Raw genomic sequence first — 16,342 nt, 5'->3', positions numbered from 1 at the left:
GATCCTATTAATGAATATGGGGCAGTGATGTGTGTATGAGGGGGATCCTATTAATGAATATGGGGGCAGTGATGTGTGTATGAGGGGGATCCTATTAATGAATATGGGGGCAGTGATGTGGGTATGAGGGGGATCCTATTAATGAATATGGGGCAGTGATGTGTGTATGAGGGGATCCTATTAATGAATATGGGGGTTCTTCTTGCTAAAGAGCTCTAGATCCTCTGTTGCTAGGGAGAGGCCTGTTGCTAAGGAGGGACTTGTTGCTAAGGAAGGACCTGTTGCTAAGGGCGGAACTTGACCCGTTACTAAGGCTTTGCCAAGTCCATCCAATAACAACACGCAAGGCTAGTGCGTTGCTAGGGAGAGGCGTGGCCATCTGCCAGAGACCACGCCCCTCAGTATAACTTTCTCTTTCCGCCAATCGGCGTAGCTTGGTTACTAAGGAAGCCGTTGCTAAGGGAAGCGGCCGCGCCCTCGCCTCTGAGGGGAAGGGACGTCAGCAGGCCCCGCCCCCTTTTCACACCTCCCCTGATTCCTGCGCCGGCTCTTTTGTGTCGGGAGCGCGCATCGGGAGAGACTGGGAGCGCGCGCTGTGCCAATATCCACACTGTGTGTAACTATATATTTATATCACACACTGTGTGTAACTATATATCTATATCACACACTGACACACTGTGTGTAACTATATATTTATATCACACACTGACACACACTGTGTGTAACTATACATCTATATCACACACTGACACACACTGTGTGTAACTATATATCTATATCACACACTGACACACTGTGTGTAACTATATATTTATATCACACACTGACACACACTGTGTGTAACTATATATTTATATCACACACTGACACACACTGTGTGTAACTATATATCTATATCACACACTGACACACTGTGTGTAACTATACATCTATATCACACACTGACACACAATGTGTGTAACTATATATCTATATCACACACTGACACACTGTGTGTAACTATATATTTATATCACACACTGACACACACTGTGTGTAACTATATATCTATATCACACACTGACACACTGTGTAACTATATATCTATATCACACACTGACACACACTGTAACTCTATATTTATATCACACACTGACACACACTGTGTGTAACTATACATCTATATCACACACTGACACACACTGTGTGTAACTATATATTTATATCACACACTGACACACTGTGTGTAACTATATATTTATATCACACACTGACACACACTGTGTGTAACTATATATCTATATCACACACTGACACACTGTGTGTAACTATATTTTTATATCACACACTGACACACACTGTGTGTAACTATATATTTATATCACACACTGACACACACTGTGTGTAACTATATATCTATATCACACACTGACACACTGTGTGTAACTATATATTTATATCACACACTGACACACACTGACACACTGTGTGTAACTATATATCTATATCACACACTGACACACACTGACACTGTGTGTAACTATATATTTATATCACACGCTGACACACTGTGTGTAACTATATATTTATATCACACACTGACACACTGTGTGTAACTATATATTTATATCACACACTGACACACACTGTGTGTAACTATATATTTATATCACACACTGACACACTGTGTGTAACTATATATTTATATCACACACTGACACACTGTGTGTAACTATATATTTATATCACACACTGACACACTGTGTGTAACTATATATTTATATCACACACTGACACACACTGTGTGTAACTATATATTTATATCACACACTGACACACACTGTGTGTAACTATATATTTATATGACACACTGACACTGTGTGTAACTATATATCTATATCACACACTGACACACTGTGTGTAACTATATATCTATATCACACACTGACACACTGTGTGTTACTATATATTTATATCACACACTGACACACTGTGTGTAACTATATATTTATATCACACACTGACACACTGTGTGTAACTATATATTTATATCACACACTGACACACACTGTGTGTAACTATATATTTATATCACACACTGACACACACTGTGTAACTATATAATTATATCACACACTGACACACACTGTGTGTAACTATATATTTATATCACACACTGACACACACTGTGTGTAACAATATATTTATATATCACACACACGGACACACTGTGTGTAACTATATATTTATATATCACACACACTGACACTGTGTAACTATATATTTATATATCACACACACTGACACACTGTGTGTAACTATATATCTATATCACACACACACTTACACACTGTGTGTAACTATATATTTATATCACACACACTGACACACACTGTGTGTAACTATATATTTATATCACACACACTGACACACACTGTGTGTAACTATATATTTATATCACACACTGACACACACTGTGTGTAACTATATATTTATATTACACACTGACACACTGTGTAACTATATATTTATATCACACAATGACACACTGTGTAACTATTTATATCACACACTGACACACTGTGTGTAACTATATATCTATATCACACACTGACACACTGTGTGTAACTATATATTTATATCACACACACTGACACACTATGTGTAACTATATATTTATATCACACACTGACACACTGTGTGTAACTATATATTTATATCACACAGAGGAGATACAGCACGCGGAGGTGACGTCTCTCGGGTCCCCGGGTGTGTGATGACAGAGGAGGTGACACGCAGGAAGGTGAGACACATCGCAGACATCTGAACTCACATAGCATCTGGCATGTCGCCAACACAGTGACACACACGTGCATCACACACAGCTCGATAGTGTCACTCAGACCTCAACAGTGACACACACGTGGCACATACATCACGCACGCAGCTCGATAGTGTCACTCACACCTCGACACAGTGACACACACGTGGCACGTGCATCACACACAGCTCGATGGTGTCACTCACACCTCAACAGTGACACACACGTGGCACATACATCATGCACGCAGCTCGATAGTGTCACTCACACCTCGACACAGTGACACACACGTGGCACGTGCATCACACACAGCTCGATAGTGTCACTCACACCTCAACAGTGACACACACGTGGCACATACATCACGCACACAGCTCGATGGTGTCACTCACACCTCGACACAGTGACACACACGTGGCACATACATCACACACTCAGCTCGATAGTGTCACTCACACCTCGACACAGTGACACACACGTGGCACATACATCACGCACGCAGTTCGATAGTGTCACTCACACCTCAACACAGTGTCACACGCACCGTCACACCTCGACACAGTGCCACACACACGTCACACCTCGACATAGTGTCGTACGCACGTCACACCTTAACAGTCTCACACACACTGCACACCTCGACACAGTGTCACACGCACCATCACACCTTGACAGTGTCACACCTCGACAAAGTGTCGCACACACGTCACACCTCGGAACAGTAACACATGGCACACCTCGACAGTGTCACACCTCGACACAGTGTCACACACGTCACACCTTGACAGTGTTACACACACGTCACACCTTGACACAGTGTTGCACACACGTCACACCTCGGCAGTGTCACACACACGTCACACCTCAACACAGTGTCACACACACGTCCCACCTCGACACAGTGTCACACCTCGACACAGTGTCGCACACCACGCCTGGACGCAGTGTCGCACGCACACCACGCCTGGACGCAGTGTCGCACACACGCCACGCCCTGATGCCGAGGGGTCCCCTGATGCCGAGGGGTTCATGATACTGAGGGTTCCCCCTGTTGCTGAGGGTTCCCCCTGTTGCCGAGGGTTCCCCCTGTTGCTGAGGGTTCCCCTGTTGCTGAGGGTTCCCCCTGTTGCTGAGGGTTCCCCCTGTTGCTGAGGGTTCCCCCTGTTGCTGAGGGTTCCCCCTGTTGCTGAGGGTTCCCCTGTTGCTGAGGGTTCCCCCTGTTGCCGAGGGTTCCCCCTGTTGCCGAGGGTTCCCCCTGTTGCCGAGGGTTCCCCCTGTTGCCGAGGGTTCCCCCTGTTGCCGAGGGTTCCCCCTGTTGCCGATGGTTCCCCCTGTTGCCGAGGGTTCCCCCTGTTGCCGAGGGTTCCCCCTGTTGCCGAGGGTTCCCCCTGTTGCCGAGGGTTCCCCCTGTTGCAGAGGGTTCCCCCTGTTGCCGAGGGTTCCCCCTGTTGCCGAGGGTTCCCCCTGTTGCCGAGGGTTCCCCCTGTTGCCGAGGGTTCCCCCTGTTGCCGAGGGTTCCCCCTGTTGCCGAGGGTTCCCCCTGTTGCCGAGGGTTACCCTGTTGCCGAGGGTTCCCCCTGTTGCCGAGGGTTCCCCCTGTTGCCGAGGGTTCCCCCTGTTGCCGAGGGTTCCCCCTCTTGCCGAGGGCTCAGGCCCTCTTTGGATCTTCTCTTCCCTTGCCTGATTGCCGAGCCCTCAGCCGGGGCTGTACTAGCCAGAGTTTCCAGTTATGGCTTGGGACTGCTTCAGCGTTCCCCTTGTATAGAGGGAGGTCGTACTTGAGGACATTAAGGGAAGTACAACGGACTTTCTTGATCTGTGGGAACGGCCAGAAGAAGGGTCTCATTACCTGAAGCGTCGAAATCCATTTTCTATGAAGTAAAACCGATTCTTTTTGCATGCCCATTTGTATTGGACTCGGTACCGGCATACTGAGTGCTGGGACCCTAGTTGGGTTTTGTGTGGTGGCTTTTTGATGGTCTGAGGGTCCCTCTTTTGTTCCCATTGTGCCACCATCTTTAATTATTATCTTGTTGAGTGCTGTCTATAATCTCTACTTTCTGTGCATCACAACATAGTGTCACACACCGCCACACCTTGACACGGCGCTGAGCATCACACCATCACCCTTTGACACAGCGTCACAAATATATTGTGATATTATTTGAGTCTATAGGGTAATTTATCTGTGTCAGTGTCACACACACACACAGTGTCAAACACATTGTCACTCCTTGTCAGTGTCGCACACACACACAAACACACACACTGTCACTCCTTGTCAGTGTCGCACACACACACACACACACACACATTGTCACTCCTTGTCGCAGTGTCAGACACACAATTTGCCATTCCTTGTCAGTGTCACACACACACACACACACACACACACACACACACACACACACACACACACACACACACACACTGTCACTCCTTGTCAGTGACACACACACACTGTCACTCCTTGTCGCAGTGATGGACACACACTTTGCCACTCCTTGTCAGTGTCACACACACACACTGTCACTCCTTGTCAGTGACACACACACACACACACACACACACACACACTGTCACTCCTTGTCGCAGTGACGGACACACACTTTGCCACTCCTTGTCAGTGTCACACACACACACACTGTCACTCCTTGTCAGTGTCACACACACACTGTCACTCCTTGTCAGTGTCACACACACACACACACACATTGTCACTCCTTGTCGCAGTGTCAGACACACACTTTGCCACTCCTTGTCACCCTGTCACAGTTATGGAGTTTGATTTTGACGTCCACAAAATCTTCCTGGAGCCAATCACCAAGCTTGACAGCAGCCTGACTCCGCCCCGCCGACCTCTGACCTCCAGGTAGATACACACCTACATATATAGATCTGTAATTATACACACTGCTGCCTGATGCCATCCCGTCAGCATTTGACCTCCAGAGGTGTGTGTATATATATATGTATGTGTATGTGTATGTGTATATATATATATATATATATATGTATGTATGTTTGTGTGTATATATATATATATATATATATATATATATATGTGCATATATATGTAAGACAAACAAAACAATAAAGCAGCGCCTAGTGAGGGTGTGAGTGAAATAATTATAATATATTGAATATATGTGCTAATATAAAAATACTAAACTAAGTGCCTGAACTAATATGGTGAATATACAGTTATCTTATACTATATTAGTGAAAGCACTGTATGTTTGCCTGCCTGCCTGCATGCATGCATGCCAGCCTGCCTGCCTGGATGTCCGGTGTCCCTAGGGGAAATCTCATTGGTCCCTTGGTCCGCCCCCGCACACCTCTCATTGGCCTGAGGCGGAGTGACGGGCCAAAGGACACACAGGGACACACACACACAGGGACACACACACACAGGGACACACACTCTCCCCCGTCAGTTGGACCGCAGCTCACCTTCCACCCCCCCCCCTCCTCTCCCGGTGCCCCTCCTCTCCCGGTGCCCCTCCTCTCCCGGTGCCCCTCACTCTCCCGGTGCCCCTCACTCTCTCCCCCCTCCCCACCTCACCCAAATCCCCACGCTCCGCAACATCCCCAGCCGCACCATCACCCTCACCGTGCGCCGCGGAGGAAGCGCGGCCCTGCTGCTCAGCAGCAAACTCCAGGCTCTTCCCCCCTCACGGCGCGGCCCTCCTGCTCTCCCCCTCACGTGCGCCGCTACCGGAGAGGGGAAGCGGCGCGGGACTCCCCATCACGTGCGCCGATACCGGAGAGGGGAAGCGTCGCGGGACTCCCCATCACGTGCGCCGCTACTGGAGAGGGGAAGCGGCGCGGGACTCCCCATCACGTGCGCCGCTACCGGAGAGGGGAAGCGCGGCGCGGGACTCCCCCTCACGTGCGCCGCTACCGGAGAGGGGAAGCGCGGCGCGGGACTCCCCATCACGTGTGACGCTACCAGAGAGGGGAAGCGCGGCGCGGGACACCTGCCACTCTTGCCCCCCCCCAGCTTCCCGAACTCACCTCCTGCCCCAGCCAGATGCCACGGGGTCAAGGTAAGTCACACACCGTCTCCCACCCACGCACTGTCACCCAGTCACCCACACACCCACCCAGTCACTTTCACCCACTCAGTCACCCACTCAGTCACTCACTCAGTCACCCACTCAGTCACTCACTCAGTCACCCACCCACTCAGTCACCCACCCACTCAGTCACCCACCCACTCAGTAACCCACCCACCCACTCACTTAGTCACCCAAAAAATCACTTAGTCACCCACACACTCACTCAGTCACCCACCCACTCAGTCACCCACCCACTCACTCAGTCACCCACCCACTCACTCAGTCACCCACTCAGTCACCCACCCACACACCCACCCAGTCACCCACTCAGTCACCCACACACCCACCCAGTCACCCACCCAGTCACTTTCACCCAGTCACCCACTTTCACCCAGTCACCCACCCACCCACTCAGTCACCCACCCACTCAGTCACCCACTCACTCAGTCACCCACTCACTCAGTCACCCACTCAGTCACCCACCCACACACCCACCCAGTCACCCACCCAGTCACTTTCACCCAGTCACCCACTTTCACCCAGTCACCCACCCACTCAGTCACCCACCCACTCAGTCACCCACTCAGTTACCCACCCATTCAGTCACCCAGTCACCCATTCAGTCAGTCACCCATTCAGTCAGTCACCCAGTCACCCACCCATTCAGTCAGTCAGTCACCCACTCACCCACCCAGTCACCCACTCACCCACCCAGTCAGTCACCCACTCACCCACCCAGTCAGTCACCCACTCACCCACCCAGTCAGTCACCCACTCACCCACCCAGTCAGTCACCCACTCACCCACCCAGTCAGTCACCCACTCACCCACCCAGTCACCCACTCACCCACCCAGTCAGTCACTCACCCACCCAGTCAGTCACCCACCCACCCAGTCACCCATTCACCCACCCAGTCAGTCTCCCACTCACCCACCCAGTCAGTCTCCCACTCACCCACCCAGTCAGTCTCCCACTCACCCACCCAGTCAGTCTCCCACTCACCCACCCACCGACCCAACTCACCCACCCAACCACCGACCCAAAGTCACCCACTGACCCAAAGTCACCCACCCACTGACCCAAAGTCAAACCGACCCAAAGTCACCCACCCACCGACCCAAAGTCACACACCCACCGACCCAAAGTCACACACCCACCGACCCAAAGTCAAACCGACCCAAAGTCACCCACCCACCGACCCAAAGTCACCCACCCACCGACCCAAAGTCAAACCGACCCAAAGTCACCCACCCACTCAGTCACCCACCCACTCAGTCAAGTGTCACACACCCACCCAGTCACCCACACACTCAGTCAACTCAGTCACCCACCTAGCTGTCAAGGGGGGGGGGGGGAAGCCTAACCCTGTCGTACGCCCCCCCAAAATTATATCCCGGGCAACGCCGGGTCTCTCAGCTAGTATCCTATATAAGATATAATACTGTGATGAGTGATATAATACACATTAAATACAATTACAAAAATATACATGCAAAAAGAAATAAATAATAAAGAGGGTAAAAACCAGTCCTCAAGGCAATAGTCCAATGATGAAAAAATTAAGGTTGGTTTTGGGGGTCTCCGGCTGCTCTCAGGGGGATAAACCACATCCGAATGGAACCTGCAGAGAGGAGAGAGGAGAGAGCGCACGCCCCATAGTGTAAAACCGTAAATTTATTGAGGCGGAAGGGGAGGGGGGGTAAAAAATGCACTCACAAGGGTACAAGTTTTAAAAGCATATCGTGATCATAATCACCACCATCCGGTAACTGTATTGATGCTGTAGAAGACCCTCGGTCCCAAAGATGGATGAACCACACTGTTACAAGAGTTCCTGGGTAGGTGGATGGTTAGGAGACAAGTTCCAAAGGTCCCAAGGAAAAACAGCTTTGCTCGCGGGTCTCTGTGGTGTCCGGCGCTCGAGTAGATTTCCTCCTGCGCTCCATTAGGGTATATATGCGGACATATCACTCTTCCCCACTACCCTTTCAAAAAGTCACCCGTGTGTGACGAAACGCGTCAGGAGCGTCATCACGTAGACGCACAGACACTACGTCATCACGGAGCGCAGGAGGAAATCTACTGGAGCGCCGGACACCACAGAGACCCGCGAGCAAAGCTGTTTTTCCTTGGGACCTTTGGAACTTGTCTCCTAACCATCCACCTACCCAGGAACTCTTGTAACAGTGTGGTTCATCCATCTTTGGGACCGAGGGTCTTCTACAGCATCAATACAGTTACCGGATGGTGGTGATTATGATCACGATATGCTTTTAAAACTTGTACCCTTGTGAGTGCATTTTTTACCCCCCCCTACCCTTCCCCTCAATAAATTTACGGTTTTACACTATGGGGCGTGCGCTCTCGCCTCTCTCCTTTCTATATATATATATATATGTGTGTATGTATGTGTATATATAATGTATGTATATATATATCTCAAATGGAAATATTAATGTATGCTCATTTGCATGTCTTAGATAGGTCTGCAACACTGCCTTTCACCATTATCACCCAGCACACAGCGCTTCCACTGCAGCAAGGGATTCTGGGAAATGACATGCAGCTCCGTTTTTCACCATTATCACCCAGCACACAGCGCTTCCACTGCAGCAAGGGATTCTGGGAAATGACATGCATATGAGCACACAGTGCCACCTTTTGCTTCAAAACCATTTTTAACATGGTTCCCTATAGGCTTAAGCTTGCTGCATGGTCACAGCTTTGAGCACAGCCAGGGTTAAGATGCATAGCCAGTAAACCCACCAAAATATGTGTACAGGCAGTCCTCGTTTTACAACGAATGGCTTATCCAACGCTATGCAATGCATACCTATGTTCATTTATACAACGCCAAAACGGCTTATCCAACGCTCTTACGACGCTTTGCAACGTTGTTTATGTGTATATGTGTGTATATATATACACACATACACACAAACAATGTTGCAAAGTGTCGTAAGAGCGTATATATATTTATAATATTATATTATACTATATAATATATTATTTATTATGTTATATTATATATATATATATAATACAGTATATACACTATATAATCTATGTGCGTGCTGCATATCTTATTGCCCGCGTAACATATTTGGGGTATTTTAGTGTTAAAAATGCCTTCAGGAACGGAACCTTTCATTTAAACTGTGTTCCTATGGGAAAACGTGTTTCACTTTACAACGCTTACTATCCAACGCCATTTTGAGTAACGCATTGTGTCGGATAACCGAGGACTGCCTGTATATATATATATATATATACTTAGTTAAGTTATGGTGGGTAAAAAAAGTGACATAAACCCTCCACAGTAAAGCATATAGCAAATGGAAATATTCCTGTATGCTCATTTGCATGTCTTAGACAGGTCTGCAACCCCGCCTTTCCCCATCATCACCCAGCACACAGCACTTCCACTGCAGCAAGGGATTCTGGGAAATGACATGAAAATGAGCACACAGTGCCACCTTTTGCTTCAAAACCATTCAACATGGTTCCCTATAGGCTTAAGCTTGCTGCATGGTCACAGCTTTGAGCACAGCCAGGGTTAAGATGCATAGCCAGCAAACCCACCCACAGACAGACTGTATCGACCTTTTGTATTGTATTGTATGTCTTTATTTATATAGCGCCATTAATGTACATAGCGCTTCACAGTAGTAATACATGTGGTAATCGAATAAATAACAGATCATGGGAATAAGTGCTTTAGACATAAACATAACATTAAGGCAGAGGAGTCCCTGCCCCGAGGAGCTTACAATCGAATTGGTAGGTAGGGAGAACGTACAGAGACAGTAGGAGGGAGTTCTGGTAAGTGCGTCTGCAGGGGGCCAAGCTTTATGTATCATGTGTTCAGAATATCCACAGTGCTATTCATATGCTTCTTTAAGCAAGTGTGTCTTAAGGTGGGTCTTAAAGGTGGATAGAGAGGGTGCCAGTCGGGTACTGAGGGGAAGGGCATTCCAGAGGTGTGGGGCAGTCAGTGAAAAAGGTTTAAGGCGGGAGAGGGCTTTAGATACAAAGGGGGTAGAAAGAAGACATCCTTGAGCAGAACGCAAGAGTCGGGATGGTGCATAGCGAGAAATTAGGGCTGAGATGTAAGGAGGGGCAGAGTGTAAAGCTTTAAAAGTGAGGAGGAGGATTGAGTGTGAGATGCGGGATTTGATCGGAAGCCAGGAGAAGGATTTCAGCAGGCGAGACGCGGAGACAGATCTAGGAAAGAGTAGACTGATTCTGGCAGCAGCATTTAGGATAGATTGTAGGGGAGACAGGTGAGAGGCAGGAAGGCCGGACAGCAGGAGGTTACAGTAATCAAGACGGGAGAGAATGAGGGCCTGAGTCAGAGTTTTAGCAGTCGAGCAACAGAGGAAAGGGCGTATCTTTGTTATATTGCTGAGGAAAAAGCGACAAGTTTTAGAAATGTTTTGAATGTGAGGGGCGAATGTGAGAGAGGAGTCGAGTGTGACCCCTAGGCAGCGTGCTTGGGCTACTGGGTGAATGATCGTAGTTCCAACAGTAATGTGGAAGGAGGTAGTAGGGCCAGGTTTGGGAGGAAGTATAAGGAGCTCTGTTTTAGCCATGTTGAGTTTAAGGCGACGGAGGGCCATCCAGGATGATATAGCAGAGAGACATTCAGAAACTTTGGTCTGTATAGCAGGTGTAAGGTCGGGTGTTGAAAAGTATATTTGTGTGTCGTCAGCATAGAGGTGATATTTAAACCCAAAAGATGTTATTCGGTCACCTAGAGAAAGTGTGTACAGAGAAAAGAGAAGAGGTCCCAGGACAGAGCCCTGGGGTACCCCCACAGAGAGATCAATAGAGGAGGAGGAGGTGTTAGCAGAAGAGACACTGAAAGTACGATGGGAGAGGTAGGATGAGATCCAGGATAGAGCTTTGTTCTGAATACCAAGGAGTATGGAGACTGTGAAGGAGAAGAGGGTGGTCCACGGTGTCAAATGTTGCAGAGATCTCGAGTAATATGAGCAGAGTGTAATGACCTCTGTCTTTGGCCGCATGGAGGTCATCAGTTATTTTAGTGAGGGCTGTTTCCGTGGAGTGAGCAGTGCGGAAGCCAGATTGTAGAGGGTCTAGGAGAGAATAGGTGTTGAGAAAATGGGGCAAGCGAGAGAATACAAGACGTTCAAGGAGTTTAGAGGCAAAAGGCAGGAGGGAGACAGGTCGATAGTTAGAAAGACAGGTAGGGTCAAGCTTGCTGTTTTTGAGTAATGGTGTAACTGTTTCATGTTTGAAGGAGAGGAAAAGGTACAAGAGTAGAGGGAGGAGTTAAAAATGTGTGTGAGCGTAGGGATTATAGTAGGAGAAAGAGGTTTTAGGAGATGGGAGGGAATGGGGTCAAGAGGGCAAGTGGTAGAGCGAGAAGAGGCGATCAACAGCGACATCCTCCTTTGAGACAGTGGAAAAAGAATCAACGAAGGCAAGAGGAGAGTTAGGAAGAGGTGTAGGATGGGAGGAAGAAACAGAGGGGATGTTCTGCCGTATGGATTCCACCTTTTCCTTAAAATAGTCAGCAAAGTCCTGAGCGGAGATGGAGGAAGGAGAGGCAGCTGAGGGTGGTTTGAGTAGAGTATCAAAGACAGAGAACAGTCGGCGTGGGTTAGACTTGTGCATGTTGATTAGTGCAGAAAAGTAGGCTTGTTTAGCTTGCGAGAGGGCAGAGTTGAAACAGGATAGCATAAATTTGTTGTGAAGGAAGTCTGCGAGAGTGTGAGACTTCCTCCAGAGGCGTTCAGAGGAACGAGTGGAGGAACGCAGCATGCGTGTGTGGGAATTTAGCCAGGGTCTAGGGTTAGAAGGGAGTGCGGCAGAGAGAAAGTGGGGCATGTAGATCAAGAGAGGAGGACAAGACAGAGTTGTAGTTCCTGACCAGGTTGTCGGGGTCTGTAGCAGAGCTGAGAGAGGAGAGGGAGGAGCGTAAAGTGGACTCAAAGTCAGGTAAGTGAATAGAGCGCAGGTTTCTGCAGAACCGGGGGGTAGATGGAGGTGGAGAAGGGGAGAAGCGAGATAGAGAGAATGAGATAAGGTGATGGTCAGAGAGAGGAAAAGGGGAAATGGAGAAATCGGAGAGAGAGAAGTTCTTAGTGAAAACCAGGTCTAAGTAGTGGCCATCCTTGTGGGTGCTGGCTGCAGTTCACGGTTGAAGGCCAAAAGAAGAGGTTAGAGAGAGAAAGCGGGAAGCCCAAGGGAGATAGGGGTCATCAATGTGGCAATTGAAGTCCCCAAGGAGAAGAACAGGGGAGTCTGAGGAGAGGAAGAAAGAGAGCCAGGATTCAAAGTGAGAGAGAAAGGCAGAAGGGGGATGAGTAGAGGTAGGTGGGCGATAGATGACCGCCACATGAACAGGGAGAGGAGAGAAGATCTGGACAGTGTGAGCCTCAAAGGAGGGAAAAGCAAGAGAGGGAGGAATAGGAAGAGTTCGGTAATGACAGAGAGAGGAGAGCAGGAGCCCCACGCCTCCACCCCTGCCATCAGTGCGCAGAGTGTGGGAGAAGGAAAGGCCACCATAGGAGAGGGCAGCTTCCAGAGCAGAGTCAGACTGAGTGAGCCAGGTCTCAGTTATAGCAAAGAGAAGCAGGGAGTGAGAGAGAAAGAAGTCATGCACAGAGAGGAACTTGTTAGAGAGGGAGCGAGCATTCCAAAGGGCACAGGAGAAAGGGAGAGAGGAGGGAGGGTGGCAGGGGATGGGTATGAGGTTGGAGGGGTTGACACCAGAAGGAGTAGAGGTTGCAATTGGCAGGCAAGGACGAGCGCATGTAGGAATAAGACAGGGACCAGGATTGGGAGAGATATCCCCAGAAGCAAGGAGGAGAAGCATGGATAGAAAGAGGATGTGTGAGGATGATTCGTAAGGGTGTTTTTTAGTGCAGGGGATATAGCTGTGTGGTGTCAGAGGACGCAGGTAAGAAAGGAGTTCATGTGAACAGAGAAGTGGTGAAGGAAGGAGAGATGGAGATATATGAATAGAGTTAGAGACATACTGAGGCTGGTAAAAAGAAGTGCATAATTTGAGAAGAAGTGAAGTCACAGCAAATATAAATGGTAAAGGCAGCATCACAGCAGTAATGATGCAGTCTGGTATAGATGATATCCTCCTTTCCAGCATAGTTCAAATGCAGGAATCAGGGCCTGTTGGGGTGTCCACTTCTTCCTCACTTCTTTTGAACTTCCTTTTAAACTTCAGTTGTTCAGTAGTCCTGCCACTTATAATGGGCCACTTGGATATGGGCTGCAGGCAGACTAACTGTTCTGACTGGGTTTATATAGGCCTAAAAAGTCACCTGACAGTGTGGGTCTGTCTGCTTAATTAGCACATCTGAGGCACATTCAAACAAATGGTTTTCTACACAGGGTGTTCCCTGCCTAGGTGGCAACACTTAATTTGATTAGGGGTAGACAGAAAACAGCATTCAAATATGGTTTTTACCTAGCATTGGATCACTTGCATATACTATATAATACACACAGCAAAGGCTTCAATGAGGATTTAGAGATGGGTTTTACCTGAGGAGAGAAGAAGGATAAGATCCATTAGGGTAAGAGTTCCTTCCTTTTAAACTTCAGTTGTTCAGTAGTCCTGCCACTTATAATGGGCCACTTGGATATGGGCTTAATGGGTCTCCTCAGTGTGGGGTTGGTTATAAGGTCGAAACAGTCTGTCTGTGGGTACTCTTTGAGAAAGCGCTCTTTTGAGCACGAAACGCGTCAGAGGTTCATCCCTGCGCCACCATGCTGTACACCCACAATAAATATTCTTTTTAATTCATTTTGCTTAGCCCCGGATTACTTTTTTCTGGAGCCGCTGTGCCCCGCTCCTCCCACATGGATTTCTGTTTGTACTCTATAGAGTGACCGCCGCTGATTATAGCGCTGTATACAGTATATTCACAGTACCTGTGTTTTGCCTTGCGCAGGTCGGAGGCTCAGAGACAAATTATGACCGTTATAGACGAGATCGGCAAGGCGTCGGCGCAGGTAATGTGTGTGTGTGTGTGTGTGTGTGTGACAGTGTGTGTGTGACAGTGTGTGTGACAGTGTGTGTGTGTGTGTGTGTGTGTGTGTGACAGTGTGTGTGTGACTGTGTGTGACTGTGTGTGACTGTGTGTGACTGTGTGTGTGACTGTGTGTGTGTGACTGTGTGTGTGTGTGTGTGTGTGTGTGTGTGTGTGTGTGTGTGTGTGACTGTGTGTGTGTGTGTGTGTGTGTGTGTGTGTGTGTGACACTGTGTGTGACTCTGTGTGTGAGTGTGTGTGTGTGTGTGTGTGTGTGTGTGTGTGTGTGTGTGACTGTGTGTGTGACTGTGTGTGTGTGTGTGTGTGACTGTGTGACTGTGTGTGACTGTGTGTGTGTGTGTGTGTGTGTGTGTGTGTGTGTGTGTGTGACTGTGTGTGTGTGTGTGTGACTGTGTGTGTGTGTGTGACTGTGTGTGTGTGTGACTGTGTGTGTGTGTGTGTGTGTGACTGTGTGTGTGACTGTGTGTGTGTGTGTGTGACTGTGTGTGTGTGTGACTGTGTGTGTGTGTGTGTGTGTCTGTGTTTGTGTGACTGTGTTTGTGTGTGTGTGACTGTGTTTGTGTGTGACTGTGTTTGTGTGTGTGTGTGACTGTGTGTGTGTGTGACTGTGTGTGACTGTGTGTGACTGTGTGTGACTGTGTGTGACTGTGTGTGACTGTGTGTGTGTGACTGTGTGTGTGTGTGTGACTGTGTGTGTGTGTGACTGTGTGTGACTGTGTGTGTGTGACTGTGTGTGTGTGTGTGACTGTGTGTGTGTGTGTGTGTGTGTGTGTGACTGTGTGTGTGTGTGTGTGTGTGTGTGTGTGTGTGTGTGTGTGTGTGTGTGTGTGTGACTGTGTGTGTGTGACTGTGTGTGTGTGACTGTGTGTGTGTGACTGTGTGTGTGTGTGTGTGTGTGACTGTGTGTGTGTGACTGTGTGACTGTGTGACTGTGTGTGTGACTGTGTGACTGTGTGTGTGTGTGTGACTGTGTGTGTGTGACTGTGTGTATATATGTATGTGTGTGAATATATTTAATAATGATTAGTTAGGGGTGAGTTGGCCGTATATTACTTTTCTTGTTGTTGCATTAACGCTCCTACCAAACACATGCTCATATCTGACGATGGGCTGCACGGATTGGAACCCCATTTGGCACAGAGATTGCTCGGGGCTATGTGATGCCGAATTTGGCGAAGATCCGTCCAGCCGATTGCGAGAGGGAGGTGTGTGAAGTTGGGTGACAAAACACCAGTCACACTTTTACGATATCTACAACACGGCTAATGTATTATTGTGACCTCATTTTGGTTTGTTGAGTTTGGGGGGAGAAGGGTGTTGAGTTTGTTACAGGGTGTTGGGTTTGGGGTGTGGGGGGTAAAAGAGATGGGCGTGTTACGGGGTGTTTGGCTTTGGCACCGCAGGGTGTCACCGTCACTGTGCCGTACCCATAGGGATA

General features: G+C 48.4%; 1 protein-coding gene across 2 annotated transcripts in view; it reads left to right on the top strand.

The window, feature by feature from the left end:
• The first annotated feature begins 509 nt into the window (after positions 1-509).
• The window catches only part of ATAT1 (alpha tubulin acetyltransferase 1), a 55,237-nt gene continuing 39,404 nt past the window's right edge, over positions 510-16,342 (top strand). Inside the window, exons 1-4 of one of the 2 annotated variants that reach the window (XM_075583555.1) lie at positions 510-612; positions 2,710-2,785; positions 5,579-5,675; positions 14,806-14,866. In XM_075583555.1, the coding sequence (XP_075439670.1) occupies positions 5,581-5,675; positions 14,806-14,866 (156 nt within the window). In that variant the 5' untranslated portion in view covers positions 510-612; positions 2,710-2,785; positions 5,579-5,580. Of the gene's footprint in view, positions 613-2,709; positions 2,786-5,578; positions 5,676-14,805; positions 14,867-16,342 lie in introns of those variants that run through there. The other variant, XM_075583556.1, reaches the window with a different exon arrangement.

The sequence above is a fragment of the Ascaphus truei genome, unplaced genomic scaffold (assembly GCF_040206685.1).
Source record: "Ascaphus truei isolate aAscTru1 unplaced genomic scaffold, aAscTru1.hap1 HAP1_SCAFFOLD_335, whole genome shotgun sequence".
Classification (NCBI taxonomy): domain Eukaryota; kingdom Metazoa; phylum Chordata; class Amphibia; order Anura; family Ascaphidae; genus Ascaphus; species Ascaphus truei.
The sequence above is the reverse complement of the archived record's forward strand: the minus strand, read 5'-3'. Positions and strand labels throughout refer to the sequence as shown.